We start from the raw sequence: 15177 nt of genomic DNA, 5'->3' as shown, positions 1-15177 counted from the left end.
GTTTTTGACCTGAAAAATTTTTAAAATGAGTCCCAGAACTGTATCCCCATTATTTTCCACGAAGTAGGGTATAATAAACAAAAAAATTGATTTGAAAAATACAGTTTTTTAGCTTTGGCGTAAAATAACTTAGCAAAATTGTCAATAAAGAAACTTTTCGGTTAAATTGATAGAGAATTTAATTCTAAAAAAAGTTGTAAACTATCTATCAACAAATCCCGCAACAGCAATTTAGTTGTACTTTCATGTGAAACAATAACAGAAAATTTCTTAAACATGGTTTCCGCTGGTATGATCAAATAAAATAACTTACCAGCAATTAAAATATAAAATCTGAAGAGCTTTCGGTTCTTAAACCATCGTCAGAAGAATTAAAATATTACAAAATAAAGTTAAGATTATAATAAAACAACAGTCCTGACTGTACGGATGATTATCAATATATTCAACTATTGGTATATTGTACGAGGTGTGTGAGAAAAGTAATGAAATTGGTAACACTGCGAGCGATCTGGCAACGCTGTGTTTATTTCCGCTGGCACAAATAATTTTTTGAAGGCCGAGAACACGTTGAAGATCAACCTCGCTCAGGGAGCGAGGTTGATCTTCAACTTCAAAATGTGACAAAAACTTTGAGCGTGTGAGGGTTCTTGTGAGATCAGACCGTCGTTTAACAATAAGAATGATGAGTGAACAGTTAAATTTAAACGCTTTCATCGTACATCAAATTTTGACAGACGATTTGGACATGCGAAATTTGTGCCGAAAAACCTCACAACGGAACAGAAGGACAATCGAAGAAACGTGTGCGTTGATCTTCTTGAGAGGATTAACAATGACCAAGAATTCTTCAGTCATGTGATCAAGCTGATGAATCCTGGATATTTGAGTACGATCCTGAAACAAAGCGGCAAAGCGAAGAGTGGTACACTTCGTCATCCCTCGACCGAAAAAATGTCGAATAAGCAAATCAAAGATCAAAACCGTGCCGATTTGCTTTTTTGACAGTAGGGGTATCGTCCATAAAGAATTTGTTCCTCCAGGACAAACCGTCAACCAAATGTTTTACAAAGGTGTCCTTGAAAGGCTCAGGAAAACAGTCATTCGCGTGAGACCAGACATTGCAGACAAGTGGATGCTTCATCTTGACAATGCCCTGTGTCACACGGCCATTTCCATCAGGAAATTTTTGACCTCTAACCGCATTCCTACGGTTCTTCAACCCCCCTATTCACCTGATTTGAGTCCTTGCGACTTTTTCCTTTTTCCGAAATTGAAAAATGTCTTAAAAGGCTATCATTTTGGAACTGTGGAGAATATTCAAAAGACTGTGACCGACCAGTTAAAAGCCCTACTGGTTGAAGCCTTCCAGCGCTGCTACCAGGAGTGGGGAACAACGACTCCGCCGGTGTATAGCTGCCCAAGGGAACTACTTTGAAGAAGATAATATTGTTGTTTGAAAAAAATCAAAACTTTGGTAAGTAAAAGTCAGTCTCATTACTTTTCTCACACACCTCGTATATTGTAATATATTGCAGTATATAATTGTATTTTAATAGCTGGTAAGTTGGATTTATTAATTTTTATTTTAATAACAGAAAAATTACGCTATACGTATTTTTCCGCCTGCAGTATTATGATGTTATTTTTTAATTATTAGTGCATCAATTTCCCACTTAGGGCGCTGTAATGCTGCTAATACAATATTAGTAGTATGTGTTTTAATCTCCCGGAGAATAAAACTCTACAAACAAAATATTCAAGCATATTTGTGGTTATAATTTAGAACCTTGCTTCAGTGAGCTGTATTTGTTATTGAGAATTTAATTTCCAGTATAAAATTTTATTTAATTTGTGTTTTTAATTAGTCCATTTTTATTGATTTAAAAAGCTATTGATAGTAATTAGTAAGTACCTGTTTTGTACTAAAAGAGAGATGCCGTATAAGTTTACAAATCAGGAATATGCCGACTTCTTTTCATGTATGTTTTTTGTAACGACAATGTTACACGAGCCGTTAAAGAATATCGTCGGGGATTCCACATCGAAACATTCCTAACCGGGACCTAAGGGAAAGCAGAACATTTAATATACAATTTGAACGGGAAGCAAATGTGAATGAGTAAATTTTACGTATGACAAGCGGAGCCCAAGTACTAGTACTATCGATTGCAGAAGAGATTGGTTGGATGAGGAAAGCGGCCTTTAACGGATAACGTGCGGTTTACGTCATGATAGTTACTGTTAATACTTTTCTTGTTCCTCACCTTAAATTTGTTCACACAACCGTGTGATACGTCTGCATTCTTTACTTGTTTTTACTTATTTATTCTTTTATCATCAAATATCTTTTCTATTTTATAACTTTTTTAAATCATTTTATATTCATTTATTTATAATTTTTTTTATTTTTACAAAAACAAATTGTTTTTAAAAATAAAGGTAAAAAAAAGAGGATCCTTCTAACGGGTCTTCTTCATTAATTTGTATTGCAACATATTTCTTTAAATTTTCAATGAATCAGTTATTTTTCTAATATTCTCTTTCCACATTCTCTACCTTTTCACAGAGAATTCCCCAGTCTTCTTTCGAAATAGATGTAATTGCTTCACGTGTTTTATTTGCCAGAGAATTTATACTCAGACTTACACCAATATTTTCATTTCTTATTCATTTTTTCATTTGGCCCCAAATATATTCTACTGGATTTAATTCACACTTATACGGCGGAAGCCGCAACGCTGTGTGACCTTTTAATTTCAGAATTTCATCAACACGGTAGGTCTTCTCTTTTTTGTGGCCATCAATTGATGACAATTCGAACTTACTCAAGTCTTTATTGAATAGAACATTGTTGCTAGCCAACCAGTTCTTCATTTCATTTTTTTCGCCTCTTTTATGGGTACCTTGTTAGCTGGACGGTATAAGGTGCGTTGTCTAGAACAGTGACACAATTGTTTGTGCAAGTTAGATATTAATTTTTTTTACGAGCACTTTTCAAATTTTTCAGCATTCTTGATAAGCTTTTTCAGCTTATCAAGAAGCTCGAAAAGCTTTTTCAGCTTGGATAGCTTTTTCAGCATTATCCGTGATAATCCCCAGACGCTTTTCCTGCCTGAAAAACGGCTCTGCTCCGGTTTTGAAGCCATTTTTTTGTGCTAGTGTGAACAACAATTAGTCTGTTTGCTGAACTATTATCTACAGTTATGCCCCACGACTTCATTACTTTGCCAGCATTTTCCAAACGTAAGGTTGATGTCTACCCGTGTTTCGTCAATGTAGATAATAGTTCTTTCTCTATGACATTTAATGGACTGGAGATATCTAGCGCACCAGTTCACAATATCTGGTCTTTCTATCGAAATCCTTCTCATATTTTGACACCTTTTCCATTTGAACCCCATTTTTTGAATACTTCGGAGTTTTACTCTTCCTATACTCTTCATTGCAAATCTACGAATTATTTCTCGGGCTTCACTATGTACTGTTTGGAACTCATTTTTTTAAAAAGAACGAAAACATTTATCTTTGTAGTTATTAACTAATATATTTATACAAACGTTAATATATAAATATACGATAAAACTTTACTATTTAAGAAAAAATAACATTTTTATACAACGCTACGCAGAACCGAAAACCGCTGGAGTAAAAACGTCTCGGCAGTTACAACGCTTCCTAGCGAATGTACGAAGTAACAATACGGAAGCTGAAATAACAAGGCATTTGCGACTGTAAATACTGTTTTAATTCGAACTAGTAACAGTACCGTTGCTATAGAAACCACACCAAGGACAGTAAATTCCTCTCCGCCCCGCTAATGCCGAAGCTCGCATTTTCGTTTGCAGCCGACAGTACTAGCACTCGTAGATTATCTGCACGTTTGGGGATTCCACACAACAGTATATGACGGACATTGCACAATGAAGGTCTCTATTCATATCATCTTCGACCGGTTCAATGCCTTGAAGGAGGCGATTACAATCTGCGGCTGAATTATCGTCAACGGTTATTACAAAATAATGTGCTTCCATCGCCGATATTATTTACTGATGTAGCAACATTTATGCGAGATGGGATAAACAGTACATGAAAATAACATTTTTGGATACATAACAATCCTCGTGAAGCCAATGAAAATAATTTGCAGCACCGTTTTTCATTAAATATCTGATGTGGGATAATAGGTAATGTTTTTATATGACCTCACATTTTGAACGGTAGACTCACAGGTAATGGTTCCGTGAACTTTATTCAAAATGATAGGGGATGTTCCACTTAGTACAAGAACTGATATGTATTTCCAACTCGACGGCGCGCCAGCCTATTTTTACGGTATTCATCATCTGATTGAAACATTTCCTAATCGCTGGAGCGGTCGAGATGGACCTCAACTGTGCCCTGCTAGATCGCCTGACATGAATCCCTTGGATTTCATTTTGCAGGGATATATGAAAGCGTTAGTGTATGCAAAAAAATCATAAAATGCAAATGAACACGTGGGCCACTGAAAAAATAAAAAATTATCCGATGCTAGAAAATCCCATCTCATCTGTAACTCGCCGTGCTGAATGTGTTTTCAGGTTGATGGCGGTCATTTTGAGCTGTTGATGTAATATAAGAATGACTTATGCTATTTTATTTGGTTTTAGAAATTTAGTTTGTTTTTACAATTCATCTAATAATAGAATGTTGGTTTTAGTCTAAATTGTAATACAGTATTTTCCATATCGGTACGTATTGTTTAAAGAATGCATTACTCTTTTGCGCTATTATTTACTTTTTATCGAGTTTATTTACTTCAATTTTTTCAGAATAATTTGTCTACCGATTTTGCCAATAAGTTGTATTTGTTTATTGACAATGAAACAAAGTTATTTTATTCCAAAGCTGAAAAACTGTTTTTTTCGTCTCAATTTTTATTTTTGTTATACCCTATTTTGTAAAAAAAATGGGGATACAGATCTGGGATTCATTTTTTTAAACTTTTAAGGTCAGAAACCATAAGAAACCACTAAATTCGCTCCTTAATTTAATCACAGAGTTTCAGTAGTGCTTTATTTCAGCGGAAAAGCAGAAATCGGGGCGAAATCTTTCGCCAGCCGTAACTGGCTAACGAAGTTTATGGATCCATATTTATATGAACTTTTTCTATTATTTTAATGATGGAGAAATGTGCCTATAAAGTTTAGCAGATTCCTTCCTAGACCCTTTATATATAACTTAATTTTTTGGGGACCGGTTCTTTATCAAATAGGTTGAACTTAGAAATTAATAATTTTTATCGGTTTGTAATACATTTCTAATCGTTGGCCCTCTCCTCTCAAGAATAAAATTAATTTTTTTTTATATCGAATTTTAGTCCACGATTGTTTTTTAGTTATTTAAAAATTAAACAAATAATTTAAAAACGTTATACCGATTCGATTTGAAAGCAACAACAATTCTTCTAACTTGTCTTGTTTTTTCGGTTATTATTTTTTATTCTAATTTATTGCTTTTTTATGCCCTATTCCATCTGTTTCTGATTAACCACTTACATTGATAAACCGTTTTGGGACTTTGATAAACCATTTACATTCCGTGAACGAATATTGTTTTTAGTTCGTACATCGTATACCGGTCCAAAGTAAATCTTCAACGAGTTCATTTTTCCGTTTTATAGAATTTCTGTCACAGTAAGGAATAAAACTACGTAAAAGAGCGATTGAAGATTAATCGACTTGCTGGTAAAGATTCTACCGGTTCGGCAGACCAGTTAAAATTTGTATCTAGAGTGAACAGGCCGATGTTGGTTTAACGGTACCACATCTTCGTCGATGAAAAAATATTTTAAAGTTTATCATCGTGTAAGATTGTAACCCTATTTAAGGTAGCTCTACCTACTTTTTTCCTTGGAGACCTTTGCATCGGTAAAAATGTAATCGTTAATCCAGAATCGTCTAAATTTTTAAATATTTCCTTTTAATCCTTCGGTTTACGCTTACATAATAAAATAAAGTTACAGTTACCAAATTTAAATAGTTTTCGGTTGAATTACGAGTGATACGGTCTAGTTTTAAAATACGTATTTGACCGATTCATTAATACGTTATGAAATAGTTATAATTCAGGCTCGGAACTATTTAACTACATCGTCCTCCAATGTTTTGCGATAAATATTTGCGAACGTAACATACGTTTGCGTGCGTAGTTGGTAAATATAAATAGGATTGCGCGTTAAATTTATTTTGTTTTTTTTAATTACGATATATGTTAGACGGACTATTCTAGTTAACGTTTAATACATCAGTGTGTGTGGATACGTGATTGTATGTCTGGGTGCATGCACTCGCGTGTATGGTCGGTATAAATTGTGAATTAGCGAATGGTCTCGAGCGTAGGTTAAGGAATTTGTTACAAGATTGAACTTTTAACAGCAGTAGCGAACAGCACTCGAAATATCTGCGGAGATCACCTTTTACATAATTTGGTTTAACGGAATCACATTTATTATTACATCTGATGTATGTATGATATACGTTAAAAAATAATCGACGTAAATATTCTTCAGCGATATAAATTCCAGGATTGTTTTAACATAATTTTTAAGTTTATTAAACGTATTTATCGCTAATGAATTGTGGCCTTAAACGTAGTATTTTTAATTAATAAAAGGGTATCGATCTGGTTTTTAAGAAGTTATATTTAGCCGATTTACTGTACATACGCAAATCAAATCGTTGTATTAAGTACGTCGCATTTAAATTTATTTTATGCGGTCTACTGAACGTATATAAATTTCCTGGAAACAGACTCGTTTAATTTAACTTTTCTAAATTTTATTTTAGGAATCACCGATTTAATGTTAAATGATAAAATATTTTGAAGTTGAATAATGATGCTATTCATATCGGTTGTGTAAGTCAGCTTACAAAACAAAAAAGGTTGTAGGCGACCTGACGAGAATCAAGTCTTTAATCGTTCGGGAGATATCAAATAATATCTCGTACCGAATTTACAAAGAAAAGTGAAGTTCTATTGTGTTCTTACCAGTTTAGGCGTATTGATGTGCATCGGCTCCTTCGATCCCGCCAAAATATTGAGATCCTCAGCTCTACAAGAGACACATTCGCTTTATTCACAACGGGAACCGGCTTACTGAACATTGTTTTTCTTGGAAAAAGCGATTCTGAGAAGCTTCGTAAAACCTTACATGTTTTTAACGTATCACAGCCATCAGAAAGACCGAGATAGACAGTGCAAGGGAATAACTTTATTAATTAATGATACGGAAGAAAATTTTTCAAAGCCGATTCATTTTGGCGAACGCTTTCGGAATAGAGCCAGAAACTGGAGCTAATAGTTAATATAATGTACTCGCTGTATTTTAATAAATTGTGCAGTCTTGAAATGACTTTTTTTTTACCATTGCCGTGGCTGTTCGCTGATTACGGCAGTTTGTCTTATCCGCAAGCAAACCGATTACTTCTAAGAATGTTTATTAGATCGCTGTTCATTGCGAAGTAAACGAAACAATCAAATTTAGATTTAAAAAAATCCTATACCTTCAATTGAACTTGAATCAAAAGTCGTATAATGTCGCAAAACTTTTACTATAACGGCTGATTCGGCTGTAATTGCTATCTGAATTTGCTCGGTTAAACTTTGGGAAAATAGGGGATGATGAATGCCGCCGCTGCACGATTACCGCTTTTTATTTCAACATCAGCGAACAAAATCTAAGTCTCATCTTTAATCCGGTTAAGGTTAACTGCAGGATGACTTTTTCCTTGCATCCATTTTTCATCATTTCTGGTATACTCGTGGGTAGAACCTTCTATAACGCAATTTTTTTATTAAAATTTCGCAAATCGCTGAGCGCGAACCATTAGGAAATTCATTAATTAATTGTGAAATCTTAACTAGTCCGTTTTGGAGAACGATTTCATTCACTTTTTTTAAACAAATCGTTTTTAATTGCGGACGGGTAACCGGTACATTTTTCATCGTGAAGATTATTAGTCTTTTCTTCTAACAAAAAATTATGCCGTTTTCAAACTTCATTTTCACACACAATACCTGGTCTATGTATATTGCAAATTTCTTTGTGGATTTCAGTAGTAGATTTATTTCTTGCCGTTAAGAAACGAAATACTACCCAAAACCCACACTTGGTGGATTATTTATTTTAACAACAGTTAGATTATGTACGACGACCGATTATAATGTTTCCAACAGATATAAATAAGCGTCGTATTTATACTTTATCTGTTTTCAAAGTATAAAAATTAAAACGATTCTTATCTATAAAACTCGCATCGTAGAATAATTAATTGTAAGAAAGATTAAATAGGCTGTGTTTTTATTTTACTATCTCTATTAATCCAAGTGTTTTGTTTCTTCTGTTTTAGCAAGCTGCGGTGGATGCAGGGTGGATCAGTGTACACGGTCTTATAATAGTGCCCTAGACGAAGAAGGTCTATCAGGGCCCGTCGCTTCACCGGAATATTGTCATATATTACAAACGTACGGCGCGTGCATAAAACAGACGGCTCGCAAATGTATAGGAAATTTAAGATATCATACTGTTAAATCTGTCTTAATACCGATGAATCAAAGGTATAATTGTTCTCAACAGGGTAAGCCTTTACCCCGTCCGGTTCCGAAGCCTGCGACCGAACAACCTCCTCCGCCGCCTCCGGTTCCAGCTTGTACTACGTTTAACGGTAGACATGCGTTCAGACACTGCGGATTGTTTGGGGATCCTCACTTAAAGACTTTCAATAACGAATACCAGACTTGTCGTGTACAGGGTGCGTGGCCGCTCATCGATAACTCGTACCTCGCTGTTCAAGTTACTAATGAACCTGTGTTCGACGGATCTCCTGCTACTGCTACCACTAAGGTAAGCCTACAGAAATACCTTAATTATTTTTTCGTCTGCCGAGATTGGCGCTCTCAATTATTCCTTGTTTTATTTATAAGCCTGATATCCTCGAGTAATTTTGATCATTAGGTTTTCTTTTATCGCCCGATTAACTAATCTCTTATAAGTTAATAGACCTTATAAATATTTTTCTTTTTACAGAAAGACAAAAATTTCATTTCTACATATCTTCTTAAAAAAAGTTAATTTCCATTTCCGACTAGTTTTTGAAAATTCTGTTACGATGTCGCATTTCAAATTGTCGTTCTGGGTTTTCGATTACCCACGTCTCCATGCGGTAAAATGTTACTACTATTTTAGAAATATATAATTACCTTTTTTAAACGTAATTTGTGTTTGATTATATCACTATGGATTTTTTTGTGCCGGTCTAATTTTGTGTTGTTTCTGTGTTTTGTTGTTAGTAATTAGCGGTGTTAAAATTCTTTTTTTCTTTTACGAAATCATTTTCACGTACATGTACGGACTTTATAATAATGATAAGTGTTAAGTTAAACATGTAAAAATTCTATATTTCACTTTCTCTGATGTTTGATTTAGGGTGTACAATGGAAATCAGGTAAATGTGATTTATACTCTGCATTTTAGTCCTCGATTAATGGACAAGAATATTAATACTAAAAAATTTCTAAAAACTACAATGATTTAGTTTCTTGACTATTATCGAATTATAATAAAGGGGTAATATCGTTATCCTAACATAAAGTCAATCGCTTTTATACGGATTGGAATGTTAGACTGTGGATACCGGTGTTCTTTAGTGATCTTTTTTTCCTTTTTAGCCTCCGGTAATTACCTTTCAGATAATACTTCAGAGGATAATATGTATGAGTGTAAATCAAGTGTAGTCTTGTACAGTTTCAGTTCAACTATTCCTGAGATGTGTGGTTAATTGAAACCCAACCACCAAAAAACACCGGTATCCACGATCTAGTATTCAAATCCGTAAAAATAACTGACTTTACTAGGACTTGAACGCTGGAACTCTCGACTTCCAAATCACCTCTGATTTGGGAAGACGGGTTTCAATTAACCACACGTCTCAGGGGTGGTCGACCTTAGTCTGTGCCGAGTGCATGTTTACCGGGATATTTACAGTTATAGTGCACTGTATTTGCAGCTATATCAGACCTGGCATTAGCTGGAAAACTGATTGGAGAAAACATATGTATATATATTTTTTTTTTCACTCGGGAATCATAAAAAGTAATTAACCCGATTACAGATAAATATATTTATATAATGCGTCTTTGTGTGCGTTTTAGTTTCTATTTGGCTTAATATTTCAGCAAGGGGCTTATGTATAAACTTGAAATTTATTAGGATGACTTCAGATATGTGGGGCGTTGATTTTATTAAATTTTCCAAATAATCCGTCGAGTAATCGGGAAAATACGATAGCAGAGAATATAATCGTATTTCAGTAGAATTGTTCAAAGAATACATTTTTTTGCCTCTTTTGATCGATTATATTTGAAACAAATTTCATTAGAAAACCCTTTCCTACGAATATTAAAAGAATATTAATTTCAATCTTTTACCATATTTTAATGTTATTTATTTCCACGTGTTTTTGGGATGTTATCTTATCGTAATTAATAAAAAAGGAAAAATGTTTAAGCCCATTATTTATGCTCCGTTTTTTATCGACATACCGTAGCCCTAATTTTTTATCTCCCTCCCCCTCCCAGGAAGGTGTATAAAAATTGTCAGGAGAGATAGGTATTTTCCTTACTTGTTTGTAAAAGTAACAACAGAAAAAGTTTTGGAAGTATGACTTTTTTTTTTTGTCTTCAGTCATTTGACTGGTTTGATGCAGCTCTCCAAGATTCCCTATCTAGTGCTAGTCGTTTCATTTCAGTATACCCTCTACATCCTACATCCCCAACAATTTGTTTTACATACTCCAAACGTGCCTGCCTACACAATTTTTCCCTTCTACCTGTCCTTCCAATATTAAAGCGACTATTCCAGGATGCCTTAGTATGTGGCCTATAAGTCTGTCTCTTCTTTTAACTATATTTTTCCAAATGCTTCTTTCTTCATCTATTTGCCGCAATACCTCTTCATTTGTCACTTTATCCACCCATCTGATTTTTAACATTCTCCTATAGCACCGCATTTCAAAAGCTTCTAATCTTTTCTTCTCGGATACTCCGATTGTCCAAGTTTCACTTCCATATAAAGCGACACTCCAAACATACACTTTCAAAAATCTTTTCCTGACATTTAAATTAATTTTTGATGTAAACAAATTATATTTCTTACTGAAGGCTCGTTTAGCTTGTGCTATTCGGCATTTTATATCGCTCCTGCTTCGTCCATCTTTAGTAATTCTACTTCCCAAATAACAAAATTCTTCTACCTCCATAATCTTTTCTCCTCCTATTTTCACATTCAGCGGTCCATCTTTGTTATTTATACTACATTTCATTACTTTTGTTTTGTTCTTGTTTATTTTCATGCGATAGTTCTTGCGTAGGACATCATCTATGCCGTTCATTGTTTCTTCTAAATCCTTTTTACTCTCGGCTAGAATTACTATACCATCAGCAAATCGTAGTATCTTTATCTTTTCACCTTGTACTGTTAACTCCGAATCTAAATTGTTCTTTAACATCATTAACCGCTAGTTCCATGTAAAGATTAAAAAGTAACGGAGATAGGGAACATCCTTCTCGGACTCCCTTTCTTATTAGGGCTTCTTTCTTATGTTCTTCAATTGTTATTGTTGCTGTTTGGTTCCTGTACATGTTAGCAATTGTTCTTCTATCTCTGTATTTGAACCCTAATTTTTTTAAAATGCTGAACATTTTATTCCAGTCTACGTTATCAAAAGCCTTTTCTAGGTCTATAAACGCCAAGTATGTTGGTTTGTTTTTCTTTAATCTTCCTTCTATTATTAATCTGAGGCCTAAAATTGCTTCCCTTGTCCCTATACTTTTCCTGAAACCAAATTGGTCTTCTCCTAACACTTCTTCCACTCTCCTCTCAATTCTTCTGTATAAAATTCTAGTTAAGATTTTTGATGCATGACTAAGTAATGAAGTATGAAGTATGACATATTCGCGAAAAATTAATTTGTCAAAAGCCACTTACTTCCATAAATATTTCAAATATACGACTTTCAGTCGGAGCTGGCTTTCATTAGTTCTTTTGTAATTTAATTTAATAGTTAATTATTAGGGTAAATTATGGTCTAATCTTAACTTGATGAGTATTTAAAAAGGAATGAAGAATGTTATTTGTTACTAATTAAGGGTACAGTTATTAAACTCCGAATTTCATTTACATAAAAATTTGAAATTTAGCAGCGTGACTTCTGTTCTTGAAATATTGATGAAAATAATTTTTTTTATTGGGGGCCAGAATAGTTGTACAACTCGTTCTCGCTTCTTTTCTATTAGAACACTTAAGATCTGTCATTAATTCTTTTTCCTTATAAACATACTCTTTTAAATTCTTGTCTGGAGTCGTCTTTTAATACTACACCTAGTAGAAATAAGTTCATTGATTTTCCTCTTTCCTCGTAAATTTTATAAGTTTGGTTAAGTAGACTATTATCCGTTTACATGAATTTTATGAGATTCATATATAATTTATTTTTACTACAATTTATTTTACGTTTTTATTGTTTCTAAAGTTGTTTTTGACCGCTAAATATAAAAAAATAATTGTAAATTCTATATTTAAGTAATTTGTTTCATTATGGCTTAAAATATATTTAAATTTACCCTGTTAAATATATTAATTCAAAATGTTTAATGTTGAATTTTTGTTGTTTTTTTTTTTTATTAACCTACTAATCGTATTGTATTACGTATGTGAATAATACACTCGTGTAATTTGATGTTGAGACTGAAACAAGATACGTGATAGTAACCGCGTGCCTCTATTATTTGTGCATGTGTGTTCGTGGTTTTTTTTTTCATATTGAGCACGTACTGCTTGCAATTAGTTACAGGTTACATGTTATTGTATTATTATTATAATATTTACCATAACTGTAACTAGATTCTCTTTTACCGTGTAGTTAATATCAAGTTACACGATATATACTGTGTGAATATATTAGTTTCTTCGAATCGATTTCTTGATCGTATAACTAACTAGAATTACGTGTTGCATATATTTGTGTATTTTATTTATTATTTTAAGATTTTTGAATCTCATGTTAATAAAATTCCTATAAGGACAAAGCAGCGGAGTTATTTGACTTTCTTCTGATAATCAATTTTTATCCCTTTTTAGGACAAAAACCTCTCCAAACGTTCTCGTAGAACCTTTCTGTAAAAGATACTTAAGTTGTGTTTTTTTTTTTTGTTTAAGTATTTGAGATTATCGTTAGGCAGCAAATTTCAAATGTACCTCTGAAATCGCGTCAGGCGGTGAATCCCACCGCATTTTTCCAAATTTAAAAAATGGATTTAATTTACGGGGTTATTGATTTAGTTAAATTAATGCGTAAATTTTTATCGAAAAGATGTAAAAATTCAGGTGTTGCAGTTATATAGAATGGGTCAAAGAAACGGGAAGTTTTCTTTGGAATGTCAGAAAAATTGAGGTTTGTGTAAACGTGTCTGTACACGCACCTCTGCACTTCAGTCGTATCGTTTCCTCTTAACGTAGAGCAGTGATTAATGTATAACAAAGTTCACTGTAAAATCGTATTACAAACATTGTGACTGCGCTCGAAACCGTTTCACCAGCACTTTAATCTTCGGCGAAGTGAATTTCTCGTCACGTTAATGCTGTCTCATCTCTTCATGCGATAAATATCCGGGAAAGAAATTCGAAGAAACATTTTCAAAAAAAAAATCCTATTTGCTGGTAAAATAAGAACGGTCGCAAACCTAGAGTTGTTTTACAGAGTCCGACTCGATCCGCCCGAAGTCATTCAAGATCGTTTATCATATAGAATATCATATACGAAGAAATATCATATACGAAGAATTTTGTCAAAAGATTTCAATTTTATTCCGTATAAATCGCTATTTGTTCAAGAATTGATGTTTTAGTACCGGAAAAGTTTTAATTTATTGTTTTGTAAATAAACAAAACGTTTGTTTTACGCCGGGTAAGAAAATCCAAAGTAGCTTCACACAGAAAAAGTCAGTCGTTTAGTGTACTGCCTGATCCTAGAAAATTATTAAACCTTATTTCTTTTGAAAATAGAAAGGTCGTGCAACATCTTCAGTTTGATCGAAAGGTTTCTAAACAATCGATTAACACGATTTGATCGATTACCTTGTTGTCAACAAAACGATGTCACAGCGCATACTGCTCTAGTGTATACTGTGTGAATTGGAGCAACACAATTGTTGCTCCAATTCAACAATTTTGGGAATCATCAATCTGGAGAAATGAAGACGTCCATTATTAAGCGAGACTTTAGTAGACTTAAGTGCGACTAAGTACTCTTCGTGGTTTTTTTTTTAAAAGTAGAGCTTATAACAACAAACCTCCAAGTATTGATACACTTAAAAGAAACATTAAAAGAAATCCCAAACACACGGTTGGAAATTTGCAGAAAGTTGAGAAGCTTCAACAATGAATACTCGTAAGAGATAGATATTTAAGGTTATGATTTTTATATTGTATTGGTTAGAAATGGCATATTTTTTTCCTAAAAAAATTTGATCTAAATAACATTCATTAAACAAGGTTTTTAGTATATCTACTGCAACCTTATTTTTACCGGCGTCTTAGCCGGCTGCGTCCCTTGGTTGTAATGAATTAATGTATAGCTGGTTACGTCCACGAATTGTCGGCCCACGATGCATTGCATAAATTAGCAACCGACTGTAGAATAACAGCCAGGGATAGTATCGACTTCGAATTGAAGGCGCAGGGAGAATTTATCCTAATTCTTATCGACGTTAGACTGTATTTCGTGAAAAATTATTTAAGGAGTTCTATTCTACGTTAACAAAAGGAAATAAAGTGGATACTTTCAATTTTGGAAAATTGACTGTATTTGAAAACGGGAATCGAAATGAAAATTAGAATGCTTCCACAACTTGTTTTCAAAGAACAGTTTTCTTCAAAAGAGAATACCGAATGAATATTTTTTAGAACGATTTCCTGTTGTAGTAATATTAATAAAAAATTTTATTTCGCTATTTTAATTGTATTACAAACGTAATTATTTATAAACGTTTATCGTTAAGCGTAAAACTCTTAAGAATAATAAAAAAATTATTCCAAAATAAAATACTGTATTAAAATATATTTGAATATTTCTTATG

The 15177-nt window shown here is 33.4% G+C and overlaps 1 protein-coding gene across 1 annotated transcript in view; it reads left to right on the top strand.

Annotated features, from left to right (window-relative positions):
- The window catches only part of LOC142321364 (repulsive guidance molecule A-like), an 83636-nt gene that overhangs the window by 15272 nt on the left and 53187 nt on the right, over window positions 1-15177 (top strand). Inside the window, exon 2 of the mRNA XM_075359391.1 lies at window positions 8394-8887. Coding sequence (XP_075215506.1) covers window positions 8394-8887 — 494 coding nt within the window. The remainder of the gene's footprint in view (window positions 1-8393; window positions 8888-15177) is intronic.

This window comes from Lycorma delicatula, chromosome 3, assembly GCF_047948215.1.
Source record: "Lycorma delicatula isolate Av1 chromosome 3, ASM4794821v1, whole genome shotgun sequence".
Lineage (NCBI taxonomy): Eukaryota > Metazoa > Arthropoda > Insecta > Hemiptera > Fulgoridae > Lycorma > Lycorma delicatula.
The sequence above is the reverse complement of the archived record's forward strand: the minus strand, read 5'-3'. Positions and strand labels throughout refer to the sequence as shown.